General features: G+C 60.0%; 1 protein-coding gene across 2 annotated transcripts in view; it reads left to right on the top strand.

Moving 5' to 3' along the window:
- Nucleotides 1–6,232, top strand: part of SLC25A1 (solute carrier family 25 member 1) — a 28,355-nt gene extending 22,123 nt beyond the window's left edge. The window contains exons 3-11 of one of the 2 annotated variants that reach the window (XM_021071932.1): nucleotides 1–163; nucleotides 3,786–3,893; nucleotides 3,969–4,068; nucleotides 4,155–4,293; nucleotides 4,677–4,761; nucleotides 4,905–5,009; nucleotides 5,102–5,217; nucleotides 5,296–5,369; nucleotides 5,600–6,232. In XM_021071932.1, the coding sequence (XP_020927591.1) occupies nucleotides 4,186–4,293; nucleotides 4,677–4,761; nucleotides 4,905–5,009; nucleotides 5,102–5,217; nucleotides 5,296–5,369; nucleotides 5,600–5,714 (603 nt within the window). In that variant the 5' untranslated portion in view covers nucleotides 1–163; nucleotides 3,786–3,893; nucleotides 3,969–4,068; nucleotides 4,155–4,185 and the 3' untranslated portion in view covers nucleotides 5,715–6,232. 2 annotated transcript variants of the gene reach the window in all.

The following is a 13,193-nucleotide window of genomic DNA, read 5'->3' as shown; positions in this document are numbered from 1 at the left end:
CCTCTAGCTCCATGAAGACATGAGCCGTGTGTGGCAGGCAGGGAGGCAGGGGCAGTTGTAGAAGCCGGCTGTGCTTGAAGGTGGTCCTCCTGGTCAGCCCTGGTCTCCTGGAGAAGCATCTCTGCTCAAGAACAAGGGGCTCCTTGCTTCCAGCACCATAACTGTAAGTGCACACACTCCGTGCCTGGAGAAGCACAGTTAAGATGACATTCAAGTGGCACTGCCCATGTGGACAACCCTCAGGTCAGTGTGTCCTTGTCGCGGCTGTCCCCGAGCTCATCAAACCTTCTTCATGCCCCAGACCTGACGTCCTGCCCCTGAGCAGACCTGGCAGGAATGCGTAAGCCCTCCTGACCCCCGTCTCTGACGTGGGCCAGCCTGTCATTGTTTCCCCAGCCTCATGCAGCCAAGTGTCCCTTGTTCAGAATCCAGCTGCAGGAGTCCCGTTTGCTGGTCTTTCCACAGTTGCCGGCTGTCAGGCCCTTCCTCCCTGGCCACGTCATCATCCAGGCCAACCAGCTGGAGAAGCTGATGCCAGGGCCCAAGTCTGGCCCCAGCTGACCTCTGCTGGCTGCAGAGACAGCACCTAAATGCTGCAAGCAAAGGGGGGCTCCCTGAGGACATCTCTGCAGGAAAGCCCCTCCTCTGACAGGCAACCCCTCTATAAAGTCAGCCTGACTGGCATGTGCCATGGTACATACAACCTTGGGTGACTTGCTGAGAACAGGGGACCAGTGATGACAGAGACACAACCACACCCACCAGGTCTTAGGGACAGAGGCAAGAGTCCAGGAGAGACCTTTGGAAGGATGGGGTCTCTCTCCTGGTGCTGTGGGTATGCTTTTCTGTCGGGTCGTTGACAGGTGGATGCTGGTGTGTGCAGGGCCTGGGTCTCCATGGATCTGTGGTCACAACTGTGGGGTCGGTCAGGGCAGACTGGAGATGGGACTCTGCTCAAAGTGCTCTGTGACTCCCAGGGATCAGGGGCCTGTGAGCCTGTGATGGTGGCTGTCACCGAGGTCCAGGGCCACATGCTTTCCTGTTGCACAGAAGTTTGAGAAGTGAATGGTAAAGCAATTGAGAGGTAACGAAGCAGTCCAGAGGCCAGCAAGTAGAACACTCACTTGTTCAGCAAGTATCTAAGCACCTACTGTGTGCTGGGCATTATTCCTGGTAACATATCAGTGGGGAAAAAAAAAAAAAAAACAATTCAGAGGAGTTCCTGTCATGGCACAGTGGAAATGAATCCAACTAGTATCCATGAGGATGAAGGTTCCATCCCTGGCCTTGCTCAGTGGGTCTGGGATCCATTGTTGCTGTGAGCTGTGGTGTAGGCCACAGACACTGCTTGGATCCTACATTGCTGTGGCTGTGGTGTAGGCCAGCAGCTGTAGCTCCGATTCCACCCCTAGCCTGGGAACTTCCATATGTCCTGGGTGCGGCCCTAAAAAAGCGAAAAAAAAAAGCACCACAAAAACAGCCCAGTTGGGTTCACATTCAGTGAGACTAACAATCAGGCAGCAGACAATGTTTGCAGGGGATGTTCCAGAGGTGGGACAGGTGTGGAGGCCAGAGCAATGGTGGAGTTTCAAGAGGGGCCGTAGAGGAGCTAATTGAGAAGGCAGGGCTAAGCAGAGAGCCCTGGAGAGATTGAGGGCCCTGAACGTGGGGACATTTGAGGGAGGGTCAGCATCCAGGATCAAGAAGGGCTCTCGGGTAGGCGTGGGCATCAGGGGCACAGGCTGTCACTAGGCCTCAGGCCGCTGTTATCCCCAGACCACAATGTGTCCAACCTGCCACTCATGGCGTCACCTCACTGTTCCCTCCCCCACCATGTATCTTCACTGGCCTGTGGGTACTGCATGGGCAACCCCAGGGAAGCCTGGAGGAAGGGCAGGGGGCAGCTCATCTCCAGATGGCTGTCATGTGGGGTGGGGGGCAGGTGTCAGGTGACTGGTCTCCTTAGGAGGGGTGGGCAGCCCAGACTGGCTGAATGCAAGGAGCACTGAGGTGTCTTGGTGGTGTCCTTGTGTCCAGAGGATTCGGCTGCACTGGTGGCCTGTAGTCTGGCCACTGCTCCAGTGCACCTGGCAGTCAAGTACCCGCTGGAAGGCACTGGTCTGGAATAGCAATGGAATTCACCAGGGAGCCCCACTCCATCTCTGCCTGGTTCACTGTGGGTGACCTGTGCCAGCCTCAATAGTAACTCTGCTAGAGGCTGTGTGCTTGCAGGCTGTAGCTGGGTTCACACCTCCCACTACCTGTGTCCTCCTCTGTGGCATGATTCAGCGGGTCAGCCCTCTCCAAAGGCCCCACAACTCCCACTGCCCTTGCCTCCAGGCACCTTCTCTCTGGTGCCTGCCTCAGCCTCTGTGCACTCAGGACTGGTCTGACACCCTGCTCCTGGGGCCCCTGGCCACTCGGGGGCAGCAGGAGTCCTGCTCTCCCTCCGTAGGCCAAAGGCTGACAGCAGGCACTGCTGCAGGCCGGGACCTGCTGGCATACCCTGTGGGTATGCTGCCACCTCTCATGAGCGGCTTTGGAGGGTAGGGCACTGGGTGCAGTACCCTCTACAGGGTCCCCATCCTCCCCAAGGAGGGTGTCATCTCAGAAGCACAGAGAATCCAATGAGAGCAGGACGCCTGGATGTTATTTATCTTGCTGGGGCCCAGTGATGGCAGCCTTTGAGCCACAGCAGCCTGGGGCCGCCCGCGGTGACCCCTAACTGCCCGAGAAAACCGGCTGAGGCCGCCACGCAGGAGGCGGACTCTGACCTCCGGGCCCTGTGGCTGGAGCCTTCATTTCTGGCAAGGACTCCCGGGCGCATTAGGAGTGGGGGTGCCCTGCCACTCTGCGCTGACGGAGCTGCCTCTGCGGGTCACTTCGAGGACTGGCTGGACAACGTGTAACCTGCATTTTAAAGTCGGTTTACCAAGGCAGAGCTCCCCTGCTGGTGCTGGTGTGGGCCTAGAGGGGACAGAAGAGCAGGGAAAGCTCCTCCGGGTAGGGCACCCCGGGTGAGCAGGGCGCGTCGGGGGTCTTCTCCCCATCGTGTGCGCCGCTGGGAGCCCGGGAGTCCGTGAGCACGGATCCAGCGGCGCTGCGACCGCGCGGCGAATGGGGTGAGGGGTGGCCCGGAGGAGTGGCACCACCCTCCTGGAGGGGAGGGGGAGTCCCCACAAGTACCGGGGGAGGGGCTGTGGGGAGGAGAGGGCGGTGCCTGGTCGGTCCCCACGCGGCCATTGGCTGGGCCACCGGGCCTGCCCGGCCTCAGTTTCCCGCGGGCTCGGGGCGGGTCGGGGGCGGGGCCCGGCTCGGACCACGCGGGGCGGAGCTTGGGAGCGACGCGGTCGCCCAGCCCCGACCCATAACCGGCGCCGCCGCCGCGGTTGCGACCGAGCACGGCAGCTCGGACCCGAGGCCGCCGCCGGGCCCCCTGCCCCGTCCGCCATGGCCGACCCCCGCGCTCTTGCGGCCGCCGCGCCCGCGCCCGGGAAAGCCAAGCTCACACACCCGGGGAAGGCGATCCTGGCAGGTGGGGGCACGCGCACGCAGACCCCCGACCCCCACCCCGACCCCGCCGCGCTTCCGGGTGGCCCCGGACACGGGTTTTGCCGTGCTTCCGGGGGGGGTCCGGCCCCCGGCGCGTGTCCCCGGTGCACCCGGCCAGGACCGCGGTAGGGGCGTGGGCCCTGCTCCCCGGCGGCGGGCAAAGTCCGGGCGGGGCAGGGTGCGCCGGTGGGGAGGGGGAGGGGTCTCAGCTTGGTCCCCGTGCGTCCCTGCAGGCGGCCTGGCGGGCGGCATCGAAATCTGCATCACCTTCCCCACCGAGTACGTGAAGACGCAGCTGCAGCTGGACGAGCGCTCGCACCCGCCGCGCTACCGGGGCATCGGTGAGTCGGGGAGGCCGGCGGGGGCGGGCAGGCCGGCGGCCGGCAGGCGGGGTCGCTGACCGCCCCCTCCCCCAGGGGACTGCGTGCGGCAGACAGTCCGCAGCCATGGCGTCCTGGGCCTGTACCGCGGCCTCAGCTCCCTGCTCTACGGCTCCATCCCCAAGGCGGCTGTCAGGTGAGGCGGACTTGGCGACCCGGGGGCCACAGGAGGGAGCCCCGGCTCCGGGGTGGCCCATCTCATGCCTTTGCCTCTCGCTCTAGGTTCGGGACGTTCGAGTTTCTCAGCAACCACATGCGGGACGCCCAGGGACGGCTGGACAGCACGCGCGGGCTACTGTGCGGCCTGGGAGCCGGTGTGGCCGAGGCCGTGGTGGTTGTGTGCCCCATGGAGACTATCAAGGTGGGCAGGCCTGGGAAGTGACAGGCGTTCAGAGCGTGCTGGGGTGGCGGGGGTGGTGGTCTTGTGCCACGAGGAGACCATGAAGGTGGGTAGGTCCCGCAGGAGTTGGGCAAGGGGTTCTGCCTGCAGAGCCTGCGCAACGAAGCCCATAGGAATAGCTTCCTGTGGCCTGGACTTGATTCTAGAGGCAATGGTATAATGAGGTTTTAAAAACTTATAAAACAGAAGGTAACACGTGTTTGCTGCTTGAGTTGTAGGAAATACCAGCAAAAACGTTGGTAAGGTTGCCTCTTGCTCCAGGGACCAGCCAGGTGTCACAATGGCCAGGCATGCCCTTATGGTCCTGCCTTAGGAGCCAGCGCTTTTGCTGTCTTTTTTCTCAGGTGAAGTTCATCCATGACCAGACCTCTTCCAACCCCAAATACAGAGGATTCTTCCACGGGGTCAGAGAAATTGTGCGGGAACAAGGTGAGCCTCTGGGCTTTCCTCCTCAGGTGGGGTCAGGGACCTGGGCCAGGCTGGAAAGGGCCCACACTTCCGCTTCCTGCCTGGGCACTCCTGGGGCTGGGGCCAGAAAGCGTCAGTGTGACCCTGGTGCTTGCCCACCCCAGGGCTGAAGGGGACGTACCAGGGCCTCACAGCCACTGTGCTGAAGCAGGGATCCAACCAGGCCATCCGCTTCTTCGTTATGACCGCCTTGCGCAACTGGTACCGAGGTGCGTCTGTACCCCCGAACCCCACCTCCAGGCCTCGTACTCTCCCCTTACTCTCCTGTCCCCTTCTCACCACAACCCTCTCCCCTATCCAGGGGACAACCCCAACAAGCCCATGAACCCGCTGATCACTGGTGTGTTTGGAGCAATTGCGGGAGCAGCTAGTGTCTTCGGGAACACTCCTCTGGATGTGATCAAGACCCGGATGCAGGTGTGGGCATGGCCCGGAAGGGGGCGGGGCCAGGAAAGGGGCTGGTTGCTGAGCCTAATTGTTTCTGGTGTCTTGCAGGGCCTGGAGGCACATAAATACCGCAATACCTGGGACTGCGGCCTGCAGATCCTGAGGAATGAGGGGCTCAAGGCGTGAGTGGGGGATGGGAGGGGCTCAAGGCGTGAGTGGGGGATGGGAGGGGCTGCCCATCTTTGCCCCAGGCCCTCTCTGCCTTCTGCCAGGGCCTCAGCCCACCCTACCCTAGGCCTATCCCTTAGTGAGTCCCACCATAGGCCTCTGCTCTTGCTCCTCCTACCTAGGGACCACCCCCACTTTGCAGAGACACTGTCTTCATCAGCCTTTTCATTTCCTACTTCTCCAGATTCTACAAGGGCACCATCCCCCGCCTGGGTCGGGTCTGCCTGGATGTGGCCATTGTGTTCATCATTTATGATGAGGTGGTGAAGCTGCTCAACAAAGTGTGGAAGACAGACTGAGCCGTGGGGGCTGCCCCCAGCGCCCCCTTATCACAATTCCAATGCAGTCGTGCCAAAAGGCCCCTCCCCATCCCTTGCACTCCGTGGCCCAGGGCTGACCCCTGTGGTCGTCAGTTCCACATGTCCCGTAGTGCCATGTGTCTCATGTGGTCTGTAAGATACTACGATGTGTCCAGCTGAGACCGGGTGTCCCTCTGGCCTGTTAATCTGTGCCCACTTGTCCACGTGCTTACTCGTATGCCTGTTTCATGTTTCCTGTCCTGTGACCCTGTGCCCCACTTCCTGGGGTGCCTGTGTGGCCTGGTCCCAGCCCGGTGCCTTCCACCCACCCTGGCCTACCACAGCTGCCTCCGGGCTTCAGCCTGGCCTCACTGCATTCCAGGGGCTCCATGCCCCCCGCTTCTCCCGCCACTGGCCTTAACTGGCCCTCGGGCCCTCTTTCCGCCCGGGACAGGGTGGCCCCTGCCTCTCTCAGGACCACCCTTCCAAGGCAGAATAAACCGGATCCTGTTGCAGCCTCCTGTCCCTGCGTGGGCCCGTCTGTCGGGGGTAGGCCCACTCTTCCCCTGAGTGTACTGCCAGGGGACCAGGTAAGCTGGGCAGCAGGCAGGCTGGTGGGCAAGCCAGTTATGTCACAGTGTAAGCCCACTGGGAGGCCTGGCATCAAGCCCAGGGATATCTGCGTAGCATCCAGGCCTTGCCTGTGGCCTATGGACCAGCTCCTGCAGGGTCAGCTGCAAGGTATGTCCTTGGGGTGGCCTGGCAGGCAGCACTGAGCAAGCAGAGTAGAGTGCTCCCCTGCGCTGACATTTGGACCTAGAGACATGCTGGTGGGCTCCTGTCTGTCCTGCAGCCTTTGGCCCAGCCCATCTCACTCCCTCCTGGTTTCTCTCTGAATCTGTCTGCTTGCGGGGCAGTGCTTTGGGGTGAGCAGTGCTCTTCTGGTCCCCAAGACTGAGCAGGAGACCCTGTTTTACACCTTCACCTGGGCTGGGACAGGAGGTGTGGAACTGCCAGACCAGGGCACCTACGGCCCTCACCCCACAGCTCTGAACCTCAGAGGAAGGCGTCCCTCTTGCTGGAGCCCCTACCCTGGGAGCCAGGTGCAGGTAGAGGCCAAGCCCAGCATGAGGGCCAAAGATCCCTGAGCTGGAGGCTTCATGTGGCCCAATCTGGCTAGGAGCCACCACCCATGAGCCAAGTGGAGGAGGTGTGAGCAGGAGGGATGACCTCGTGCTCTGTGGGGCAGAAGGACCTTCTTGTCCAAGTGACTCCTCGTTAAAAGTCACACAAAGGGCTTGGCTCGCATGGGAAATAACTTGCCAGCAGGCTACTCAAGCAAGCAGGGCTCATCTCTGGAGCTGTTCCTTTTTTGGGGAGATTGCCTCACACAGCACCTGGATCCCTGGAGTCTGGGGCAGATCTGAGAGTCAATTGTGGTTTAAGGGGTGCAAGAGAATATGGTTTTGAAGGACTAGGCCATACATCCTCAATGTTCACAGGACATGGAGGAGAAAGGGCCCAGTGGTAAAACTTGCCTGCTCACAGGCAAGGCAAGCCACCTAACTCAGTTTCCTAATTGGAGGATAAAGCATTGACATAAGAAGCGGCCCCAGTAGGCCATGAGTATAGAGTGATATGAGGCACTTAAAAGGACGTGACGCTTCACACAGTGAGCTCTCATGGGAGACAAAAAACCCCAGAGTTCCAGGTAGTTCTTACAGCAGGCAGAGCCCAGGAGCTGGTCCTGAGGGGACTCATGCCCTGGAACACTGACTTCCAGGATCTGCATCTGCTCACAGACTGCACACCAACACGGGAGTCCTGTCCCCAGCCCCCTTCATGAAGAGGAGGGGGCAGGGCTGCACTGAGTTGAAAGCAGGGCATGGGGACCTATACTCAGGAGGGGTAGGGAGCCCGAGTAGCTCCCAGAGCCCCTTCCTTGTACCACACAGCACCACGTGGACAGCAGAAGCCCAGCCAGAAAAGCTTATTGAGATGGATCTGCGTACCCTGGGACTGTCAGCACAGAGGCACCACCTGCCCCACCCCCCTGCCTGTTCACAGCAGCCTGAATAGGTGGGGGCGGGGCGGGGGCGCTTCAGTTCTTGGAGGGAAGGGGCTGCTGCAGGGGCCAGGTCTCCTATGCCCAGGAAGGAGCTTGCTTGTGATGAGCACAGCTGCATTTAACCAAGATATTGATGGCTGCAGGTTGGTGGACCCTTGTCCTTGCAGCCCTGGGGGCAGTGGCAGAATGATGTGGGGAGATCTTCCAACAGGAAGCAGAGCAGAGGTCCTCATTCCCATGGGTGAGCCCTGCTCACCCACTACCGTACAGGAATCCCCTGGGTTTCTCCATGTCCTTATGTGGGTGATACATGGCAATCAGCTAATTACACACATTAAGCCACTCCTAGCAAATGGGTCTGTCTCCTTTTAGCCAACAAAAAGAATTCTGTCTTTCCAGCTGTACCCTCAGCCTACACAACAAACAATCTGAGCTGAGAATGCCAGAGTGTTTTCCTGGCTGACCCTCTACTTTCTACATGTTCTCAGATTCCCTGGACCAGATATTTGTAAAGGCACAGAATCAGGGGGTCTGGGGAACACTTGCCTCCTCAAAGTCTGGGAACAGGGACCAGAGGAGATGCAGACAGTAGATTGTGGACAAAACGTGGCACAGGCCAAGCAACTGGGTGATGCCTGTAGCCTTGTAGCTCCCCTCCTCCCACACCCACCTGGCAAATACCCCTGAGAACCTCCCCTCTGCTCAGAGGTTTTTTTGGTCCTTTGAGGGCCAGCACCGGCTGCATATGGAGGATCCTAGGGGTCTAGTCGGAGCTGTTGCTGCCCGCCTACGCCACAGCCACGCCAGATCCGAACCGCGACTGCACCCTACACCACAGCTCAATATCGGATCCTTTAAACCACTGAGCGAGGCCAGGGATCGAACCCACAACCACATGGTTCCTAGTCAGAGTCGTTTTGGCTGCGCCACGACGGTAACAACTCCTCTCTGCTCAGATTGTGCCAGGCCTTGATGCCCAACGCCTGTCACTTTTGTCTCTTTGGCGGGCCAGCCGGCCACACCCACCTCCCACTCACCCTTCCTTTGGCCCAGCCTCGCCCGGAGGCCCCACTCAAACAGAGGAGTGTCATCTGAGGTGACCTCCACTTATGGGCCATCACAGCGCCTCTGCTCAGCAGCCTGCAATGGCCCACCCCTCAAGCTGAGGGCCAGCCGGCCAGTCAACCCCTGCAGACCCTCCAGGCTGACCACACCCCAGAGCCCACGCCCCCCGCCCCCCCGCCGCCGCCTTCAGCGCTGTAGTGGGGGAGATAGACACTGCCGCAACTTTTACCAAGGCCCTGCCGCGGAGGAAGGTTGAGCCCGCAGGCCGACGGCTAAAAGCCTCAGACTGCCAGGACAGCTCAGTTTCCAGCCTCGGAGGTCCGGAGACACACAGCATGTTTCCTGGGCCCGTTCATGAGGGAAGACTCGGACCCACGGGCTGGGAACCTGGGACTCGGGTGGGAGCTGAGGCCAGCGGGGGCGGGGCCGCACGCTCCCGGAAGCCCGGCGGCGTGCGCTGGTGGCGTCACGGCGCGCCCACTTCGACGCGAACCCGCGCATGCGTTCGGCCCTCTCATTAGGTCTGAGACCGACCTTGCCAGTACCCTCAACCTTCGGTGTTCGGCCGGCGCAGCCTCCGTCGCCCGCCCCCCGGGTCGGCAGGCTGCTCACGCTGGACGTCAAGAGCTCTCCTGAAGCAGCCTGAGGGGACATCCTCCGGCCTCCCCACCCCCACCGTGAAATTCCTCAGTTTCCCCGAGCTGGACGCCTGCCGCGGCGGCCTGCCCTCTTCTTCGTCCCCGACCGCTGCACACTGCTGTTCCCTCTCACCAGCACTTCCTCACCCTCGACCTTTGCTCGGTAATCCGCACTGTCCTTCAAGACGTACCTGACCTATGTGCAGGGAGGGGGCCTGTTCCCCTTTTCCCGAACGGCCCTCTTCCTGTGTCTTCAGACCCAAACTTCCAAAAGGCAGAGCCTGGATCTGTGGCTCACCCCTCTGTCTTCCTCCCTGTGCAGCATTCTGCTCCAGAGTCCCTAGTCTCACCTGTGGGAAGGGAGATGTGGTCAGGAGGTCCTCCAGTCTCTCCGCTGCTCACCCTGCCCTGTCCTGCTTGCCTGGCCAGCTCCAATCCATGTAAGGCACGGTTGCCCATGCCACAGCCCTGTAGAAGAGGAGGCCAGGGCACACCCCTCTATGTCCCCTCACTTCTGGAGCCTGTCATTAACCCAGGATTCAGAGTCGGGCCTGGGGTAGGTCTCTGCAGAAGGCAGTCATAAACACAGGCCGAGTTACCTGGACAATGGGCCTCCTGCCAGGACCTTCTTTCTCAACCGGCCTCAATTCTGAGGTGGAAAAATCCAGGAGTTCCCATCGTTGCTCAGTGGTCAACGAACCCCGACTAGGAACCATGAGGTTGCGGTTTTGATCCCCTGGCCTCGCTCAGTGAGTTAAGGATCCGTAAGCTGTGGTGTAGGTCGCAGATGCGGCTTGGATCCCGTGTTGCTGTGGCGTAGGCTGGTGGCTACAGCTCCAATTCAACCCCTGGCCTGGGAACCTCCATATGCCGTGGCTGTTGCCCTAAAAAGACAAATACATACATACATACATACATACAGTGTTTCCTTGAAAATTAAAAATATATATATTATTAAAAAAAGAAAGAAAAATCCAGACAGAGACCAGACCTGTCTGGGATGTATGGAGGGCCCAGGTCTGCACAGTCCCCATCCTGGCACACCTATTGAGCAGGGTTGGCAGGTAGAGTCACCTCAGCTGGGTCACTGGTCCATACTCTGGGATGGGGCCCCAAGGGAAAGACAGAGTGTGCAGGCAGTGGCTCTTTGCTGGCCTCAGTCAGCATCCCCCTGGTCTGCGACCTGCTTCCTGGCCACAAATAATGGAGAGGAGAGTGTACCTTGCTTTGGAACCCCAGCTCAGTGGGGAGGCCAACACCCAAGGCCACTAGGAGTGAACAGGGCCAGACGTGGCATGGGGAAAGGGACAGGATGGGGAGGAGCTGGCCTAAAGGAAAGAAGGGGTCCCAAAGGGTGGGCAGAGGATATCTTCCCTTATTGCTAGTGGAGGCTTCCAGAGGTGGAGGCTGGAGCCAAGACCTGGGAGCCACTCACACCTGGCCTCTTGGCCTGTTGGACCCAGGAATTCATCCCTCCCTCTGGTTGTTGGGACTAGGCCTGGTCCAGTGAGCACTGCAGAGATGGAGACTAGCCCACGGCTGGAACTGCAGAGGTTCCGAGGAGGGGTCAACTGCTCCAGCGCCTGGCTGACAATTGAGCGGCCAAAGCAGATTAACCCTGGTGCTAATCCCCGCTAATGGCTTCAGAATCCCCGGCGCCTAGCGGCTAAGCCGGCCTTTCTCCGCAGCACGGCCGGCCCTCCCTGGCGGCCTCAGCCTGCGGCTGCGCGATGCTATCGCAGACCCACCGCGCTAATCCTCGCTCTTGCTTTCTTCCCAGACCCGCTTGAGATCGGCCGATTGGCGCTTGATTAGGGCTGCTATCGAGGGCCTCTTTGTGCCATCGGCCCTAAATCCCCTAATTCCGTGATAAAGGAGGCATTAGCGGGCCTTTGCTTCGGAGAAAGGCACCGGCTTGAAAGAAAGCAATCAGGGGGATCCTGATGGCCTCGCCTGCTAGGCCAGGGAGGGAGCGGGAAAGGAGAGTGTGCGGATGGCCCCTCCCACCTCCATCCGAGGCTGTCTTCCCCAGCCCTGAGCTCTGCCCAACCCTGAGTTCTGCCCCACTTCCCCTCTAGCCTCACATAGGCCTTTGCTGGAACCTAACTCCATACCCGCCCTGGACGTGGCTGGACCTGCCTTGTGCTCCAGCCTCTGATAGATGAAAGCCAGTAGTCTCAGCCCACCCACAGATCCCTTCCCTGGGCTCCCAGGTGCTCCCCCAGCCCCTCCCACCCCCTGGAGGTCCTGGCTGCCATCTGCCCCTCTTCTCTGACACTGACCAGCTTTGACCAGTCCTGGAAGTGGTTGAGTCTGCTCTTCAGTCCAGGAAACAGGTGAAGGCAGCCAGGAGTGATGGGTTGTGGAGGGTATGTGCCTCCGGGCCGGCCTGAGACCTCTGGTGGAGGGCAGCTGGGGTGAGCAGGGAAGGCCTCTCTGCAGAGTCCACAGTGAACCCCAGGATGGGGCTGAGAGCACTGCGCTGGCTGCAAGCTGGGTGCATTGACAGAGCTGATCTGGAGCCTGGGCAGCTGGAGGGAGGAGGCAGAGGCGGGATGGGCAGATGGGCAGAGGTGTCAGAGTCCAGGAGCTGGGGGAGCAGGAAGAGGAGGCAGCTGATCCTGTTATCATGAGCTTGGGGGTGGAGGGTGTGTCCTGATTGGATCTCTGTGCACAAGGAGCACTGCGGCAAGGTGACAGGCTCACTTTGGGGAGTGGGTCAGGTGAGAACAGTGGTAGGAGAGGGTTGGACGGCCTTTGTGGAGGCCCCCATCTGCCCTGGCACTGAATGGTGGTGTGGTAGAACTGATGAGGTTTGGGGGTGGGACCGAGGGGAATGTCTAGCACTTGAGACTCAGGCAGCTCTGGGGCAGGTGGGTGTCACAGAGGTATGGGTGGGTGAACCAACCACTTACTTGGGTGGATAGATGTGCATTTACCAAGGTGAACAGAAGTCTAAGTGTGGCTCACCCAGGCGGCGAGGTGGAAAGGCAGGCCACTTACCAAGGTGGACAAGTGGAGGGGTTACCGATCAATGGATGGCATTGTGCATCATGGGGGCTGCTGGGGCTCTGTCCAGACCCCTTGGGTGGTCAGCTCACCTCCTGCTTCTCTGAGTGTCAGTCTCCACCTTGGAGCTTTGCCCCAGGTGACAGAGCCACCATGCAGCACACAGGGGTGACCACATGAGGAACCAAAGGCTGGTCCCTATTCTGCCTCCAGGTAGTTCAAATTTGAAGCAGTCTGAGTCTGCCCCAGCTTCAACAGAAGGTTACACAGATGCTGGCCTCTACCCCAGATGCCTCCTCGCTTAGCACTCTTCACCCCTCACCTGGCCCTGACCTGCTCCCAGGGTGACCAACCATGTCACCCTGTTATTGGGCAGTCTCCTGAGAGGCAAGACTCACGGGCAAGCCAGGCTGATTAGTCACTCTGTACTGCTGTCATGTCCCCCCAAAAAGAGATGTTGAAGTCCTCAACCTGGGTACATGAACGTGAACTTACTGGGAAATAGGATTGGTCTTTACAGATATAATTAAGATGAGGTCATACTGGAGTAGCATGGGTGCTTAGTCCAGTTTAATGGATGACCTTATAAGAAGAGGAGACACGGAGGCAGACGTGCACTCAGAACCCTGATGGCAAAGCAGTGGGACCCTGACTCATACCGTGGGATATCTTGAGCACTTTGACCCCAGACTCTCTGGA

Source organism: Sus scrofa, chromosome 14 (assembly GCF_000003025.6).
Source record: "Sus scrofa isolate TJ Tabasco breed Duroc chromosome 14, Sscrofa11.1, whole genome shotgun sequence".
Lineage (NCBI taxonomy): Eukaryota > Metazoa > Chordata > Mammalia > Artiodactyla > Suidae > Sus > Sus scrofa.
This window is presented reverse-complemented; position numbering and strand designations above follow the sequence as displayed.